The 19,381-nt window shown below is 40.6% G+C and overlaps 1 protein-coding gene across 2 annotated transcripts; it reads right to left on the reverse strand.

Annotated features, from left to right (window-relative positions):
* Positions 1–293: 293 nt before the first annotated feature.
* On the reverse strand, positions 294–19,282 carry GPALPP1 (GPALPP motifs containing 1). 2 transcript variants are annotated; one of them, XM_027888875.1, is made up of 8 exons: positions 19,148–19,282; positions 12,941–13,085; positions 11,833–11,928; positions 7,902–8,010; positions 3,707–3,841; positions 3,325–3,489; positions 2,806–2,904; positions 294–619 (listed from the first exon to the last, which is right to left on the reverse strand). In XM_027888875.1, exons 1-8 carry the CDS (start codon positions 19,230–19,232, stop codon positions 401–403), a joined length of 1,053 nt encoding a protein of 350 aa, XP_027744676.1. In that variant the 5' UTR covers positions 19,233–19,282; the 3' UTR covers positions 294–400. The 2 variants fall into 2 exon arrangements, with proteins under 2 accessions (XP_027744676.1, XP_027744678.1); XM_027888877.1 differs by having other exon boundaries at positions 12,941–13,079; positions 19,148–19,253.
* Between the last annotated feature and the right edge of the window lie 99 nt (positions 19,283–19,381).

The raw sequence follows: 19,381 nt of genomic DNA on the forward strand, positions 1-19,381 counted from the left end.
CAAGCCTAAAGGGGATTTTTCCACAGCCTTCAGGTCAGGCTCAACAAGAGTATCTTAAGCATGAAAGGTGAAAAAGCTAAACTGCCAATTGCATTTCAAGATCAAATCTAGAACTCCTTAAAATAACACCTATTTTAATTAATTATGTATATACCAGCAACAAAAAAATATACTTATCAAAGTTTCAAAGTAGCAAATTTACATTATCTTTTTCTATACCAGGACTTTCCTTCACTAGGTTAGTTTTAATACAGATGATCCTCCCTAACAGGATATTTACAGACAAGGAAAAATAGTTAAACAGCAGGATATTTATTTTGCATACAAATATTTACAGAAAAGTACTTACAAAAATTAAGTATTCAAAGTTTAACTGACTTCACTTCAAAAAGCTTTTATCTTATAAAAACATATTGCCTTTACTGTGCTCAAATTTACTATTCAGATCTCTAGATTTTCTTATAAGGGCTTTCTTCTGTGCTTCATCAAATCGATTGACTTTGAGATCCTGGTCTCGGTCAAATGGCCTTCTTTCTTGAGGTTTGGTCTTTTCTTCAGAAGCTTTGCTTTTCAGCTTTTTCTGATGGATGTCCATGAGAGATTCTGACCTCTTTGACTCCTGGAAAAAATGAGAAGAAAGAAGAGGAAATGAAGTATTGCAGAATATGAACAACACATAGAAAACCTGAATGTAAAGACTGAAGTTAGGAAGACTAAGAATTCCAGAAAAAGAAGAGAGCTTAGTAAGTGGATATAGAATCAAAAATTTAGCACATACTGAGCAGAAAATATGAGCAATCTTGTCTAGGCTGAATAAAATACTAACAATTCACTGATGTTAGATACCCAGAATGTTGTTGAATCTCCACAGACAATGGAGATAAGCTATAAAAATAATGCAAAAGAAACAGAAAAGTTGCTCTGCCATTATTAGCAGAGACAAATGAAGACATCAAGAGAAATATCTCAATGTACAGGCCTAGTTTCTTATACACATCCCCTAAGCACTTGGTTTTGGCCACTGCTTGGGGCAGGAGTAAGGTGGATACCCTTTTGATCTTACTTTCATGCACTACAGTGGTTTTTTTAATGTATGCTCCTAACTTTGAACTGTCTGTTGAAAGCCCACAGGACAAAGTCACAGGTTAGAGCTACAGCATGTCTTTTGCCAAGCCAAGGGCTTAAGTTGCATTTCTTAAAGACCATGATCCAGCCCAAATACAACACAAAACTTCTGCTGATTTCACATAGGAACAGGATTAGTTCTCATATGACCATGTGGTCCATCCTGTACTCAGATACAGTGCATTTGTGTATCCAAATCAATTCTCTCATCAAAAAGTGCAAAAAGATGAGCAGCCCTCTTTTCTCATGATATTTATTCCAAAGGTTCATTTCCCTTCACTCCCTGTGCAAACACTAACTTCATCACAAACAATGATTAGTACATGACATAAGATATGATTCTCATGGAAAAAGGAAAATGGACAATACTTATTCATGGTATAACTGTGTCAGTGTTGACAGAATTGCACCAGAGAATGTATATAACATCAGCATAGAGAGAATAAACTGTAAGAAACTATTCTGAGAATGAAAGCTCCTGTTCTAGGAAAGTATCCTTGGTAAATGTCAGAAATAGGGAAGAATAGAGGAAAACACTTTAAGAGAAAAAGCCCATAACCAATCACCTGAAAATCAGAAAAGAGTTAATTAAAAAAAACAAAACCAGAAACAAAACAACCAAAACCAAACAAAAACCCCCAACAAAACAACCCAAGAAACACTGCTCTTAAACAAGATGCCTTCCAATTTTTTTGAGAACTCCATTATCCTAACAGTAAAGGCCTGTGTATGTTTTATTCTGGCAATGGTAGAGAGCAAAATCCAAGTTTTACACAAAAGTTATTCTACTGTATTCATAGTGACAGTAGAAACAAACAGTAAAAAGAAATTTAAGACAAAATGCTAATAGCTCTGGATTTGCAAGTCTCTAAGTCAAGAGGGACATGTGATTTAATGAACTACAAATAAATTATCAGAAGTGCCAGATAAACATAATTCATGTAAAATACACCAAGGCTGTGATTCTCAAGTTAATTATACTCTCAAGAGACCAGACTGCCTTCCATAAGAGTTCAGGCTGTACATCAGGGAAGAACTGGAACTAAGAGCTGTAGGGCAGGCAACACTCTATACACTCCAGTGGATAGAGCTGGCAGACAGAAAAGTGAGAGGAAATTTGACATGGAGTTCAGATTTCTAGTAATCAACATCTGTTTGTGAAAATTATCTGCTCATGTAGAGATTGAGGAAAACTACATGTAATGAAGTTGCTGTAATGAGCAATTAATGTAATTAATGACATAGTGTAATTAACCCATCGATCTGCTTGGCCCACCAAGCCTCTTTTAGGTTAATGCATATTTGCCCTGAAAGTTAAACCATGGTTTTATTCTTGGGATGCTGCTAATTCGTTGAAGCAAGCTAATATTTAAATTAAGGTCGCCTACTCCCAGCATCCATGTCCTGACACAAGGGTGATTTAAGGAAAGAACCATCTAAGACTGAGACAATATGTACAAACCCAAATTCTGTCACTTTGGAGAGGACCCAATCCTGCTCTTGTTGAATTCAATGGCAAATGTTTTAATGACTTAAAACAGCAGTAGGTTTGGGCACTAAAAGGGAAAACTGTGGTGGCATCACCATGGGAACCAGCAGCACTAATGATGAGAACCAGAAGAAAAGAGTTAAGAACTAAAGGAAATACAGGAAGAGGAAGTATTTTATGATTACACTTACATTGTATGAAGTCACCTGCTCAATGAGTTTCTTGTCTCTCCCAGATAACACTATTTCTTCCTTATCCTTACTGGTTGACTTTTTTGCCTCTTCTCTTTCCTGATGAGTAGAAGCAAATCACACACTATAATAATCAGAATGTCTGAAGCAAAAAGCAAGGAAGTCTATATCCACTTTAATGAAATCTAAAGGGTAGAGCCCAAGATAGAGGCCACCAGATATTTTTTGCTCAGCTTGATAGAAGAAGAAACTGGATGTGCTAACTGGAAATTCAGTGAGTTGATACAGAGTATCTGACTACTCCAAAGGGAGAAGAAGTAAATTAATATCAATTATACTTAATATTGTTCTTTCATTGCCTTTACCTTTAAGCCTGAATTAGTAAATTTTGATAACAAAGAAAAATCTGGGAAAAAAAATTTCATTTAACAGCCCAGGGTATCTTTCTTTTGTTTTCACAGAACATCAACAACATATACATTGCCTGCAAGTGTATATTAGTAATGAATAAATGCTCACCTTGGCTTTTCTCTCTCTGTCAGCTGGAGTATCTGTCCAAACAGATCTATCGCCTGATTTGTCATCAGCTCGTCTCTTGAATGTTCTTGGGCCAAATCCAAAACTTTTCAACTCAGGTGGAAGCTCTGTCATCCATGATTCCCTGGTAACTTGCTTGGGTTCATCCTTTCCGAAAGACATAGGGGCAGGGGAAAAGTAAAAAAAAGCATAATCAAGAATTACTGTCTGAATCTCTTAGCTTCCAGCAGAAATCATGGATTTTTCTTTGTGTTAACAACTGCACTTAGCATCCCAAGCAGAACTGCAACTGGGTTCACACAGAAACAGGCAAAGAAGACGACAAATACAATGCAGCAACAAAATATTAGGAAATGCAACTTACGCTGTCTGCTGAAGTAAGTTTTTCTTTCATCCTCTGAGCTCTGCGTTCAAATTCTTTAGTCACATCAGACTCCACCGGTCCTTTTGCAGGCATTGGGCCTATAAGATTGTCTTCTTCCTCGCTACTATCTGTCACCTTCCAAATATAAAACATTTTTCTTAACCATAGTGCTGAGAGCATCAAGAAACACTTCAGCTTTAGAGGATTAGAATGATTTTGTCCAGAAGAACATATAAACCTAATGCAATCCATCTGCCAGACAACAAAAATCTGGATTAAAAATCCAGATTAGACCTGTTCTAGCCCAGAACGTGGATGCTTAGTCTCCACTTTGCCAAAAGCACCATCTCTTGTCTGAGGCAAGACTGGTGGTAAGGACAGTGGCAGTACACAAAGTCCTGCTGCTTTACATCACTCTGCAGGCAGCCACACAGCCTCTGTGGCCGCAGGTAGATTTGAAACACACAAGCACACATCTTCAACACTTTGGGGCTTTATCATCACTAGCAGTATTTGGATAGCATCTCCATAATAAGAATCACAATTTCACACTGCAAGAACTGTCTCGAGCTTAGATTCTTCTGTAAGGATGATAGAGAGATTAACATGCAAGGTAGGGTAACAGTGGCCTGCATGGTACTATGCCCCTGGATGCAGAGCGTCTGCCAGTCTTATCTCTTGGTTCTGTCATTCTCTTCGTCGATCCCTTGGGGATCCCTACAGGAAGAATTTCTTCACTGAAAGGGTTGTCAAACATTGGAACGGGCTGCCCAAGGAGGTGGTGGAGTCATCATTCCTGGAAGTGTTCAAGAAATGACTGAATGTGGCACCTAGTGCCACGGTCTCGTTGACAAGGTGGTGATTAGTCAAAGGTTGGACTTGATGATCTCGGAGGTCTTTTCCACCCTTACTGATTCTATGATTCTGGCACTGCATTCAAAGCAATTATTTGAAGAAGGGCTCAAAGAACTATGTAAGGGACTAGATGTTAGTAAGAATCTTTGTAGTTGCCAGGGGTTGTACAGAAAGCTGACAGGTCCCTCCCTCTAAGTTCAAAAAATACAGATGTGGATGGAGGCAAAATTAGACAGAAAATGGTGATGGATGTGCCTTGGAAGCAAAGCTCAGGTGTCCAATAACTACGAAAGAGCAAAGATTTAGCTACAGTCTGAATGTGGGTGATAGGGCAATGGGAATAGGCATGACAAGACTTTGTAGTCAGGAAACACAAAGCTTTACTTGAGAATACATAAGTGACATTTCATTATATTCACCAATACTAAGTGAAGAGTCAGCATGAAATAAGTTGCCTCTAAAGATGTACTAGAATACAAAATAATTAAATAAATTAAAACAAAATAAACAAAAATTGCTCATATTCAAAAAATTTAAAAGGAGTATTATTAGGAAGAGGTAAGAAAAAGATCATTACTAGGAAGAGAAAAAAGGTGAGCTCTGTAATAGCTATAAAAAAGCTGATGCTAGAAGATGTATTTATAAGAAAAGAGACTTTTTTGTTTGCAAAATATATAAGCAGACCAGTTTTGACATCCCTGCCTCAAGAGATTTGTCACTATGATAAATTGCTTAATTGTTATTTGGAGTTATAAGATGATGAGTATCTCAGAAATGTCAGATAATCTTTCTTCATGATGGATTACGACAACATTCGCTGTAGGAGGCTGGAGAATTATATGCTTTGCAACTACTAACCAAAAAAGTGAAGTTTCAGAGCAGCCTTTGCATCTTTCCTTCCTAGCATCTCCCACAGTGTCTGGGAGTAAAATGTAAAAGTGTAAGTATTTTGAAATGAAACAGAATAAATGTTAGTTCTCACAAGGAATTAATATTCAGTTTATCATGAGAGAGATTCAATTGCCCAAGCACTGGTATCCAGCACCATTTTTGGTGTCTTAGGGTATCCTCTCTGGCTTAAGAGGTGCTGCTTAAAAAGGTGTAGTGGTTTTGCCCACCAGCCCATCCCTGGGGCTGAGGATGGTTTTGTCCAGGTGATTTCCGGACAAAAAAAGCCAATCAAAAAGTTCAGTGATGCCTTTGCTAATTACATATTTAAGAAAACGGAAGAGAAGATTTGTTGTGCAGTTGAAATTAGGAGCGGCAGCCATGTAGGAAAGAGGCAGCGGGCCCAAAGAGGGCCAAGGCCCTCTCCTCCCCGGCTTGGGCCAGGGGGGACAGGTGCAGCACTGAGGCCCCCCTTCTCTCTTTTAAGAGAGTGAAGAAAAAAAGTTAAAAAAGACTAACTGCTTAGACAGAAACCCCTGCAGAGAAATTCCAGCGAAGAGATAAGGGACCTCCAAGGTCAAAACTGGCAGCCGGAGTAGAGAAAAGAAAATTCGAAGTGGAGAGAGCTGCTTCTCTTCTTTTTTGCTCTCTCCCTTCAGCAGGGAAAAGACTGAAAAGTAATACCTGCCACCTGTGAAAGTTTGTTGGGGTGAGGAGACCCCCCATGCGGCTCACAGAAGAGCTTGTGGATGTACCAGAGAACTGAGACTTCATGAGAGACCTGAGGTGAAGCAGAGTCCTGTTGAAGACTTTGTGACCCTTGATGCTTATGCTGGAGCGAGGACGGCTCGGATAAGCTTGGGATCTCAGTGAGAGATCCATGCTGCTAGTGCTGGAGATTTGTGACCCTAAGGGAAACCCACGCTGGAACGAGACAGCCCAGGTGGGATGTTGGGATCCGAGTGTGGGATTTGTGCTAAACCATGTTAGAGAGGTCTATCAAGGACTGTTCTCCCATGGGGAGGGACCTCTATAGGGAACAGGGGTGGACTCATAAGCCATTATCCCCTGTAACCCTGTGGAAGAAGATCCATAGTAAGCAAGTGTCCCCTTGCAAGCCTATGGAAGGAAAAACCTTCAGAATCTGGGTAACCCCCTAGCCTTTAGTCTTAGTCCAGGAGGGGGGTAGGCCCAGCCCTGGAGGCCGACACAGAGCGAGAGAGAGAAATGAAAGAATTCCAGCTGCGACAAGAGTACTGCAGAGTTACTGGAGAGAGAGCTGGAACTCCGAGAATGAAAAAAAGGACTACTTCTCCTCCTTGGATTAATATATAAAGGGGAGAGGAGTATTTCTGTAAATATATAGCACTTTTACTTGAGTAGAAATTGTTGTAGATATAGTTCTTTGGTTTTTAATTTGTTAGTAGTTTTTATTTCACTATTAATAAATATTCATATTATTTTCCCCAAATCCTGTCTCTTTAGTCTGCATAAACCTTCTCTCAACTAATAATAATTGTGTGGGGGGTATGAAAGCAAATTGACCCAGAGCAAAACCATGACAGAAGGGTGCAATCTTCTCTAAAGTGCTACTCCCTGTCTGCCAGCCCCTCCTATAGACAATTTGGATCCCTCAGAATGGTACCGGAGGCCCATGTCCAGGGTGCTGAATTTTCCCCATACTTCTAATTTCATTTCATCACACATCTGAGTCCTGAATGTTCTTTAGCAGCACATGCTTTATTTTGTAGCTAGGTATTAGACTACAGAACCTCTACCTAGGTTTTACCTAATCTGATGAGAGCAGTCAAAAAACACAAACCAAAAAGTTGTGTCAGTGTCACTGTCCTGTACCACCTCACTCCCAGTTACCGGTGTTATCCTGCTATTGATAAGAACAAATAGTGACATTGTAACATCATTCCTGATTGTATTCTTTTGGATAAACTTACGGTAGCCACTGATAAACATCTTTAAGGAGGTGAAGATCTGTGAAAATTTCAATTGTTTTGCTCCCCCACCAGCAAAGGAGTAGAAGCCGGAACTAGAGGGAAATCCTTTCATTCTAATAGGTTTCATTACTTCTTTAATGCCTTTAAAAATCTGAACTTTTCCAGGACGTTCACTTGTCAAGGATGGCACAACGAAAGAAATAATGGAAAAATGTTAGGAAGAATTTCTGTGACTGCAGTTTAGGATGCCTCGACTGCTCGTGATCAGTGAGTGCACCATCTATCTAACAGCAAAAGCACAACAAACCAGACCACTCTTTTTGTTTCTAAGGCTTTTTTATGCTTCAGTATTTGACTCAGGCGAAAATATTCTAGATGCTTCCTGGTCCAAAATTAAACTGTCATCCTGATAAAGTATGTCTAGTAGTTTTTTTCCAGGCTGCAACTTGTTTAACCATTGTTTAACCATTACTGAACAAAAGGGTTCTGTTTTTACAAACCTGAGGACTGAGTTCTGATGAAACAGATGGTCCTATGAAACATTTGCTACTCCTGGTGTCCTCTGAAGGTTTCTTAAAGCCAGGTGGTAATGCAGGACCTATAATGGGCCTTGAAGGGGAAAAAAAATGTAGCAGATTAATATAGAAATAAAAATCAAATATTGATGCAAAGTGTGATTCTCCTTCCTCCCAATGTCAAGTGTGCCCCCTTTGCACACACCACAGAAATAACTGAGTAAAGAGTGTCTCCAATTTTTGGGAGGGTTTGTGCAGACAGATGGGATGCAAAAAAATCCCAGGAAAGTTGCAGCATATAGTCAAGAAAATCCACTTTTTTCTTCCCTAGATTCCTTCACCAGATTCAAGAGCAATGAAAGGTGTTAAGCCACATATACACTCCTTCTTCTCTAGCAACAAACCCAATTTTGTTCTTGTCTTGCACCACAGTTTTAGTGTCCTTCAATAAACAGAAATAGTGAACTGTTCTGATTTTAAGTTTATTTTCCCTTGAAGTGCAGATCAGAGAAGGGAAGTTTTGTGATTCCAAGTAATTTCACTAATTTGTTTTTACACAGCAGCTCTGCAAGCAATTTAATTCAGTTGTCTCCACAAACACAGGAAAGTGAGAATCTCTTTTCAACGGTGAAAACAATTCAAAGAATACCACAAACTGTGCTTGCAGTACTGAAAGTCTTTTGTATGTGAGTTCCTCTTAATAATCCACCATAATGTTCCTTAAAGCTAATAAAAGCTAGTTAAAAACCCAAACTGTCACCTGAAGAAATATCCAGGTGACAGTATCCTCACAATGTATCAGCAAAGACTTGGTTTATTGTCATCTTCAGTTCTGAGCGTTAGGGTGATCAAATGTAACAACACGTGAATTTGTTAATTAAGGTCTTCTTCTCAATCCCACATAAGCTAATCATTATAGCCCTGCTGTGGTGATATTATTGTCAGGATTTAAATTGGAGAAATAAAAATCAGAAAGTCTTGACGAAGAGCTAACAGAGATACAAACGAGCAACAAATAAGAGCTCAGGCCAGGACAAGGGCACTGGTGAGGTTTCAAACCCAGGCAAGAAGTCTTGGTTAAATATGAAGTTCCACCCCCACCTAGCTGCTGCAATTTTATCTTCCTCCCTTCCTTTCTGACTGCTTTGTTGTTAAAGCCATTTTTAAAATTTCAGAAATAAGGTAAAGAGATTGAATTTAAACCTATATAGATACAGCCCCCCCCCCCAAATCTTTTACTTTAGTGTATGAGTACCTTTATTTTGCATGAAGAGACAGTTAAACCAAACTATAAAAAAAAGCTTTCAGTATACTAAAAGATACACAAACATCTATGTTGTGGGCTGTATCTGTGAAACCTATGAAAAAGAACCAATCTCAAATGCTCTGTCTTGATTCTGTTACAGCTCAAAGGCTCTTCCAAGGAATAGAAAAATGGTTCCCATATTCATCCTTCCCACGCTTTCCATTTCTTATGCTTTCTCCCCCCTGCCACATGAATAACCTTATGCCTTGTCAGCAGTACACAGATGACATGACTCTTGACAGCTTCCTGGATGCCTCGAGGGTCTCTCAACAGGTGAAGGGAACCTAAATAAAACTCTGTAAAACACATTTTACTGCTGTTACTAGCTTCAGTACCTATACATACATGTTCAAAAATGGCCCCAAACTTATCACGGACTGAGGTTTAATTTAAGGAATAACTCATTTCATCTATGGCAAAGAATGTTCTCTTGTTTTTGGACTTGGGAATCTTTGTTAATGCATGTTTCAAGATGGGCATTTCAGCATTCTTCTGATGTATAACATAATTTTTTTTAAGCTAACCTTTGCTCTTTACCGTGATGTGTGAATGCTTCAGAAATATTTATGAGTGCTGCACTTCTGTCTAACATTGATAAACAGCAATATAATTTCCAAAGTTGAAGGAAATCTTTTCACATACATATTTTACGCTGGAATGATTCAAACCATTTTCAACAAGCTGCAAATTGCCACGTGAGCTGCCCCTAGTCATGAATATATTGCTTTGACAAGTCTGGAAAAGATGTAACAGAACAAAAGCTTTTCTAGAAGAATGAGTGTGTCACACAAAACTAATAAACAGTATGTCCACACACTGAAACAAACAGCCTGCACTTGTTTCAATTATTCATGGCTCGGTTGTCAGCTGGCAATCTGCTCAAGGCTACAGGCAATGCAGCAGGGACACGGAGTCAGCAGCAGTGTCTCTGCCTGGTACAGCTTACACACCTCAGTGTGTCCGTGCAACCAGACTCCCAGGTGTATGGGGGTGGAAGACAGACAAGGCTCTTCCCACACATCACACCTTTCCCACCTATTCAGGGAATCAGACTGGGTGCAAAACAGCTCTGCTCAATCTGCTTTCTCCATGTGTGCTAGGAGCAGTTGCATGGTGAGGCAGGAAAAAAAGATAGCAAGTGTCTTCTACTGCTTTAATCTCTCATACTCATAGACACAGAGCAGACACTGCCTCAATGTAAATGCAAGTTATCCAGCATTTTGGAAATAAAATAAGTAAAAATAGAAGTTGGGTCAACATACAAAAGACAAAGGTTATATAATGGGTGTTAGTGCTCAACTCCCTAACCTTCAAACTACAAGGCCTCTTTTCTTCCTCTTTTCCATTTTACCACGAGTATTCACGTCAAAACTCAAGAAAGCAAGATGGCTACTTCTGCTGATATTAAAAGTTAAAAGCATTTATCTGCTTTATAAGAGATCCCCTTAGTTTTAGTGACCTCCAAAATTTTATTATTAAAATAACACACTGTGCATACAGAACACAAGAAAAAGGAAAAAATTATTATTCTTGGGACAATGAAAGCACCAAACGAGCCCACTGAGCATGATACCCACAATTACAAAAGAGTTTGTTGATTACAGCAAATTGAACCAAACATATGAAGAGGATACTTCAAAATAACCTTGGTCACATAAATCTTGTTTTCCTAACTGCTGCCAAGCATCATAAAAATTTATCAAAACTGAAAAAAACATTTAACTTTGAAATCTCCTTTGAGATGGTATACTACATACACAGCTCAGCAATAAACTCAGTCATCTTCCTAGAACTGAAAACTCACCCCTGACAGGCAGGTATTACTTTATTTTATCTACCGGCTCCCTATTGCTCTGAGGACGGTAACAGTGATCAAGAGACTCTTGTACTTTTTATCAGTAAGCATCCCCTTGGAAGCACTAAATGATAATCACTATGGATTATCATTTCAAATTACAGAGGGAAGTACAGGTTGATGTAAACACTAAAAGGCTGTGAGACATGGTTGAGTTCTGCACAGAAAATCCATAAATAGGTATTTTTGGGAAGTATTTTATAACTATGTGCAACCAAACGGAAAGCTTCCTGATAGAGACCGTAAATAATGCTTATTACGTTAGACATGACAGCCTGTTTTCTGGAAACCTACACTGTCCAGAGGAGTTTTGTACCTGGAGACACCTAAACAATAATCCTGGATGCATTAGCAAATGACAGTCCTAATAGTCTGCACTGTGTTGCACCACACAAAAGCTAACTGCCCTAATTCTCCACAGCCCAGAATGAACTACAAAACTATGGATCCTCGTACCTCTAATTTGGGTTTTTTTCTGCTCTGACCTGAGACTTATCAAAAGAAATGGAAGAAATTTGACATTCAAAATACATCTGAGACAATTAACATTTGTTCTTCTTCCCTCTAACCAGGTCTAAGAGGGCTGTTTCAAGGGAATGCTGTTCCTGTTCTCAGAATGTGGAGGAAGAATTAGTTCTAATCATCTGAATCTGAAGTGCACGATTGAAGTGTTCTGTAATAGTGACGCAAAATATTTTATCTAAAATAATTGCATTTTAAGGAAAAGAATCTGAATATAATTCCATTTTGATTACCTCTCTGGAGAATCATCCTGTTTTTTAAATCCAGGAGGAAGAGCAGGCCCAAAAAAGCCATCATCATCGTCATCTTCAAGAATTCTTTTCGGCTTTCTGCAAATACAGATTTCACTTCATAATTACCTTGACATACATAGCAATTATCTACATTTTAAAAAGGAAAAAAAATACATAAAATTATTTCAGATGCTCTTATGTACTAAATATCCTACTGTTACCAAGGAAACAACGCAAAAGGATCCAAAATAATTTGAAGCAATTGAAAAATTGGGAGCATAAGCATCACTCCAAAAATGCTCTGGCATTTAAAAAAAAACCCAAAAAAAAAACCCATTAAAAATGCTTTTGCTGTAGAAAGAAGAGTAGTATATTGTTGAAATACCATTTTCTAGTCCCAAAGTAATTTAAAATTCAGCACACTTCTTTCTCCATTTTTATACACTGTTTGCATTTTGAGTAGTATTTTTCCCAGTTCAATTCTAATTAACTGAAAAACTACTGAATGAGAAAACAAGAAAAAAGTGAGTAATAATTACTGTAACACTCATTAAGATGGCATAATGACCTTCAAGTCTCTTATACAATGCCTAGAACAAACACACACAAATTCTAAATGCAGCACTAGTGAGTAATCAACCCACCAAATGAGAGTATGTACAGACTCCTGCTACTTGCTAAACAATTCAGGTTTTTTTTTCATTAGAGTTGACTTAACTGAATGCATAAATTCGTGCCCATAAATAGTTTTCATGGCCTCTCAACGATAGTATACCAAAACCAGGGCAAAACAGTACCAAATACGTACATGATAAGTGGTGCCTGTCCTTAGTATAAACACCCAAAATTACAGACCTAAAAGAAAACATGTAAACACAGAGATCTGATTGACCCAAATAACTTAATTCCACTGTAGGGTATCAAACAGGTCAGCTTAACATTCTTGATCACAAAGAACATGCAGAACACATCATCAAAAGTCTTACACAGGTACAGGGTTTACCTTTTTTTTTCCTTTACACACCATTGTCCCTTTCTCATAACTTAGACAGACACATTTAATTTGCAATACAAGGTAAACATACAAATAATATAAGACCACACTCACTTGGATGCCGGATCTCCTTCTGTCTCCTCTTCAGAATCTCTGTTTGCACTTCTGGGTAGAGGAAGAGATTCTGAGTCGTCCTCACTGTCAGGAGTTTCTGAGCTACAGCTGCTTTTGTATCCTGGAGGCAGTGCTGGTCCTGCAACTGAACATTCAGAGTTATTTGGGATCACAAAATCACAGAGTGCTTTGGATTGGAAAGGACCTTTAAAATCATCTAGTTCTAGCCCCCTTGCCATGGGCAGGGAACCTTCTACCAGACCAGGTTTAATGAGGATACTTATTAAACATTTCAAATGAGTATGATCTATTGTGGCGTTCCCAAAATAGGTATCTAATTGGAATTAGGTTTATTCAGTCTGGCATTTAAAGGAGATATCTAAACAAAATTCTAAAAGTTACTTTTTTCAGCACCATATTTCAGTGAACAACCTGCACTGAATTATACTAATCCACTACTAAATGAGTGTCTTCTGGAACAGGACTAGAAAGCCCTGTTTTATATAACAACTGATTTACAATACATGTGGTATAAACCAGTATATTTAAAAGAAACTACCCCCTTAGTAAAGCACTTAAGGCTTACTGGTGAAGAAACACATAATTTGTGCATACACAGAGTGGGAGGCCATGGAGTATTAAATGGGAGCATTGCAACCATAAAGTATTATATTAAATGCCAGCCTGCTTTAGGAATAGTTTAACCATTAAGGTTACTCCCAGTTCAGCTAAGCGTGAACAGACTTAAGCAGGCATAGACTTAAGTGCTCTGCTGAAAAAGGGATGATTTAGGCATTCAGAGAATGAATTTTTCAAAGAATCATTGCTGTCAGAAGGCCACGGCAGTGGATGGAGATCTCATGCTCCTGTCAACCCTTCACTCTCTGGATCAATGACAAGGGGGAATATACCAACAAAGGAAAAATTCAGACACTAACACTACTAACAGGCCCGAGCTGTTTCTGGCGCTGTCCCCACCATCAGGCATTGATCTTTAGAGATGTATTTGGATACAGTACCATGTACATTGATCCAGAAGGAGCTTAACCATTGATCCTAAAAGCAAATGTCCCCCAAATAAGACACTTAACAGGGATACCCTCATAGGCTCAATCAACAATGAGCCAACTGGAGTAAGCAAAAACCAGCAATAACCCCAACATAAGAAGCCTTCCCAGACCCAGGGCAACGTATGCAGGACCAGCATCCATTTACAGAGGCACATTATGAACAGCCTACTGATGATTTAGCATCCTGAGGCACAGAAACCATTCCTCCTTTTAATATTTCCAGAACTGAGTACAAGACTGACAGGACAGAGAGGTGTTTTGGTGAGAATAAGACATTGTTCCCTTTATGAATAGTCAAGGGTTAGATGAGAAGATGAATGGTACCAGGAAATTGCATCTCCAGTTAAAGAACTAGGACTTTTTAATAGTGCAAAATATGAAACCTGATACAGATTATGGTTCCATTGTTAGCTGACAAAGGCCAGGCAGAAATCGAGTCCTTCAAGCGAGCTTAATAAAGCTTTTACTCATCTTGAGCATAAGACACAGAACAAGGACAATCTACTAGTTACAAAGCATCCACACAGATATACCACTTCTTTGTTTTCTGTTTTAATAGGAGGGACTTTAACTGGGACATAAAAATCCATTTCGGCACTAAGAAGGAAAAAAAAACAACCAACAAACTGCACCGTCACTCCCCCAAAAAATTCAAACAACAGAACACTCCGGTCTATAAAAGTAAAATAAGCTCAATATGACAGAGGAACAACAGATGAATGCTAAATAGGAATAAAAACTGCTATGAAGAAGTCTCCTCTTTTGGCATGAGAAGCACCACTACATATAGAGCACTTAAAACCCAGACAAAACCTGCACAACAGCTTTCTCCAGCTGCCTGGTGCCCTGACACCATGCAAGCAGACTTCATTTGCTCTGAATGCAGACAGGTAAGAGAACGGACTTGGAGTGAAAGGAACAAACTCAGGTGCAGTTTGATGAGTCTGACACTACAGCGAAAGAGAGAAATTGGGAGCAGCTTTGTGAGCTGGAAAGAACTCAGCTGGAGAGGATCAGTGTCTACTATAGTGAAGCTGCTGGTAACAAGTATGTCCCACGTGCCATCCTTGTGGACCTGGAACCCGGCACCATGGACTGTATCCTTTGGGCAGATCTTTTGTCCTCACAAATTTGTCTTTAGTCAGAGCGGGTCCAGGGAGGTGGTGGATTCACCGTCCCTGGAGGTTTTTAAGATGAGACTGGATGTGGCACTTAGTGCCATGGTCTAGTAACCACAGCAATGTTGTTTTGAGGGTTGGGCTTGATGACCTCAGAGGTCTTTTCTAACCCAGTTGATTCTATGATTCTAAATCCAAAACTATTTATGGAGGGAGACTGGTCCCACTGACATGTTGTCCAAAATCAGGGCTAACATACAGACTTTCATCCTAATTCCTCTCTGTCATATTGGCACAACTGTTTGCATGGACTCTGCAATAAACTGGATCACGGAACTTGAGAGGCATAAAAATAACACTGCAAACCCCAGCACTCCTCTGAAAGAACTGTTTGTTCGTGGAACTGCAGCCCAAGAAGGACAACCAGGAATAAAATAGAGACAGAGACTGATTAATGAAGGGAAACTGGCATTTAAAGCCTGAGGAAGACAAAGTCATTGGACGTGGTGAAAAGAAATGGAGGAGAAAGAAAATCTTAAATTTTAATATGGTCATGGTACTGACTCAGACTAACAATCCACACAGGCAAGGACATAGCTATAGATAGAGGGTGGTTTGGGGAGCCACAGGAAAGAGTAGAAAGGTAGGAATGGGAATTGTTAAGCATAGTTTCTGGGAGCAAAGAAAGGAAAGGGTGAGAAGGGAGGCCAAGATCTAATCAGAAGTCTGTGAATGAAATACCCTGAAAGCCACGGAGAAGTGGAAAAATACAGATGAAAGGAGGAACAGAGGAGAGCTCAAAGTGTCAGGAAACTAAAACAAATGAGGTGAAGAATACAAATGGATGTAGCAATAGTAGAGCAAAAGAAAAGTGACGAAATAACTAGAACTTGGAACAATTTGGAGCAGAACAATGGGATAAAAAAGTATGAGAAGGAAATTCTGGGGATGGAGAGGAGAGAAACAGAACCAAGTCAGACTGAAGTGAATGTTTTAGGGCTGCTAGAAATGGCCATCCTACTAATGTTGCTCTGACTTGCCTTCTCCAGTGAGCTGGCTCTGTTGACTCTCTGCCTGAAAATTAAGTCAATTCAATTCAATTCAGAAACCAAATTAAAAACGTTTTGTTTTGTTAAGTTAATTTCTGCTGTATTTCAGGATTCTGAGCACTCTACCACACCATCAGGTATGCACTGGGAAGTTCTCAGGAACAGACGGGGCCTTTCACCTTTAAGCAGTAGTGGCAGATCAACTCAGACATATCACGTCAACACATCAGTACTGAACAAATGTGGTCTCAATGCTTAAATAGACAAAACTCCCTTCTACATCTGATTATTTTAGCCATTCTCTAGCATTTCTCTCCTGCTGGTACAAGGACAGTGCAGTAGCATGGACAAACAGACCAAAGGAAGTATGACCACAATTAGCATGAGCACAATTAGGCCAGCTTCAAAGCACTAGGTGAAGAATCAGGTGATGAGTGTGTCCCATGGGTTGAACAGTGACAAGATGAAGAAGGTAAAGAATTTCCAAGGGATGAGCTTTTGGGTATGTCCAACTACCATCTGCTCCCATCATCTTTCTGATTAAGGATGACAGAGTATTAGTAGCATCAATTCTCTGACACCAGAGATATCTGGGTCTTGGAGTGTGTTTCCCCACACATACACACCCCCTCTCCTTTTTTGTCTGTCTCTGGTGGGCAATGTGGTTTGTCCTACGGCAAGAACACCAAGTGAGTATTGCAGGAGGAAGTGTCTGGATGATGCACCCAGAGCCGAGGGAGGAGGGCAGAGGGGGAGGGAGGTGGGACCTCAAGGGAGACCTGAGAAATTTGCTACCGACTGTGGTGCACACCAGCCTGCATAAAGTATAAAATGCTGCTAGAGACTGGGCCAACTGATCTCCCAAGGTTAAACGCAGCTTCCGGGTGGATCAGCCTCATCAGAGATGACTGCAGGGTACATCCAGACCAAAGACAGGGAACACTCACTTTTGGATGGGTAAGTTTTAATAAAAGCACTAAGGTCTGGTCAAGTATGGAGATAAAATCCTGAAGTAACCACATAGGTGCTTTGTAATTGTGAATTCTGCATGGCCAAAGACTGTAAAGTTCTATGTTTCTAATTAAACTTGCTTATAACCCTTTAAACATAAACTGTTGGCCATATCTGAGACTATGTGGACCCAGACATATCTGAGACTGTGGTGGACCCAGCCACACCCAGACTTCTCTAAGAAGCTTAGAAAGCATGGGGGTCTCACAGAAGTTCATGATTCACAGGAGGGACTACAATCTAATTATACAATAATCCATTGCAATAGATGATCGAGTTGCTGTTTAGATACTGCACTGGCAACATTTACACACTGTACCAGTAACAAACCTAATCATAATCAAACATAACCAAACATACATAACCACTGTGTTCTACTTCTTGCACCTGGCTGAGAGCCTTCTCTTGACTATGCTGCCACAAGCTGTCCAAAGTCCTACTTCGTTGCTGTTGGGAGGCAGAAACTATGAAAGTAGAATGAAAACATAAGTGTTCTTAAAGAAAAGCAATGAGCAGCTCAGTGAGACCATTGCTCAGTGAGACCACAAGGAAAGAAAACATATTGGAAAAGCCCGGTCTCCCTTCCTCCTCTGCACTGGAGCAAGTATGCCTCATGCGGTGAGCAGGAACACTTAGTTTTTGTGAGAAGCTGTTTTAAGTCAGGAAAAGTTTGTAAAAGTTATAAAAACAAATAAAGAGCCTCCCAGTAGTTGGAGTTTGGGTTTGTTTGTTTTTTTTTTTTAAAGCAAATAAATTCCTTCACCCACTGCACACAGAAATCTCCAAGCAGATCTGCCAGTGCAACTGTAATGCTACGGAACTGATGTACACTAGGACAAAAAAGTGGACAAACTAGGCTGAGTAACCTTGACTAGATACTGCCAAAACACGTGGTGTCACAAAATCATGATAAGCCTAATGATATGTTTAACTTGTGGATTCATACACAATATAGATACTTGCAACATGTATCAGTACGCTGATGGAAAGTGAATAAGCCATCAAGACAGATATGAAAAGGAAAGGCTTCATGAGCTCAAACAAGCGTGTAGTCAGGGCTTCTGCACAAAGGCAAGCTAGGGACACGCCGCTTCACGTTGCCATGGTGTCGGCTAATGCAGCATCTTTGCTCCCTCTTCCTATTGCTCCCTCTTCTGGATTAAGAAATTAGGAGAGAAGACGAGCACAGCAAACCTCTCACATCAAAGCCCCTTTCTTTGGGATAACTGAACGATCACTGACACACTGAAAGAAACTGAATATGTACACTAGTGACTTGAACCCGGATTAGATACAGAGAGTGCTAACTAGCTCAAAGTTCTGATTCCAGAGATATTACTGACAGGGAACATGCAAGTATTTAAGTGTGAGAAACCGAGCTCCACTGGAGCTCCACAGGAGAGCCAGCCTGGCAGTCAGCTGGTGTCAGACATCCCACTTCTGACACGACGGCTCTCAACATCAAAGACCCTGGCAGGTGAGGCACCACAGCCCCATGGACTGCCAGTCCGTTCCGCATCCCGAGGAACGCTGCGTGGAAAACTATAGTTTGCTGAGGTGGTTTGGTTGACAAAGACCCAACCTCCGCCTCGCTCTCCTGCCCATTACGCACTCGGAGCTACCAAAGAGCGCAGGCTTCAAAGCCCACGTGAGACCTGGGCAGGAAAAAGTGAAGGACTCCAAGGAGTACTTTACCTTAACAAGTTTTTGGCCGTTTCGTATTTGTGGTATTCCATCACATAAGGCTTTTTTTTTTCTTTTTTTTTCCCTAAAAAAGCCACTGTAATAACCCCCCCTCCCCCGCGAAGATTAGCTCCATCCAGGTGCCGCACGGGCGCATCCCGCACTGTGGCACACGGGTTGCAGAGCCTCGTTATCCCGCCCCCGGCGTATCCCGCGCCGCGGCACACGGACTGGGAGCCCCGTTATCCCACCCTCGGCGCATCCCTATGCCCTCACCCTGGCTGAAGTCCTCGCCCGGGTCGGCCTCGGCGCGGCGCGGGAAGCCGGGCGGCAGCGCGGGGCCGATGAGCTGTCGGGCCATGGCACAGCCGGCGCCGGGGCACTGCCCGGCCCTTCGCCCCCGTCCCGCTCCGCGTCCCTGCTCCCTGGTCCCCGCCCCTCCGGCGCATTCGGATGATGCGACTCCCGCCTATCCAGGAGGACTTTCCTTCCTCACCCCCGGACGTGACG

The sequence above is a fragment of the Empidonax traillii genome, unplaced genomic scaffold (assembly GCF_003031625.1).
Source record: "Empidonax traillii isolate 1590-97213 ecotype Southwest subspecies unplaced genomic scaffold, ASM303162v1 scaffold247:size2371522, whole genome shotgun sequence".
Lineage (NCBI taxonomy): Eukaryota > Metazoa > Chordata > Aves > Passeriformes > Tyrannidae > Empidonax > Empidonax traillii.

Excerpts from the sequence above, each read along its gene's own strand:
- GPALPP1 (XM_027888875.1), bottom strand. The coding sequence starts at position 19,232 with ATGGCCCGACAGCTCATCGGCCCCGCGCTGCCGCCCGGCTTCCCGCGC. Across the intron at positions 13,086-19,147 it reads GGGCGAGGACTTCAGCCAGG|TTGCAGGACCAGCACTGCCT; the intron begins GTGAGGGCATAG and ends CTGAATGTTCAG. Across the intron at positions 3,490-3,706 it reads AACTTACTTCAGCAGACAGC|GATGAACCCAAGCAAGTTAC; the intron begins GTAAGTTGCATT and ends TCTTTCGGAAAG.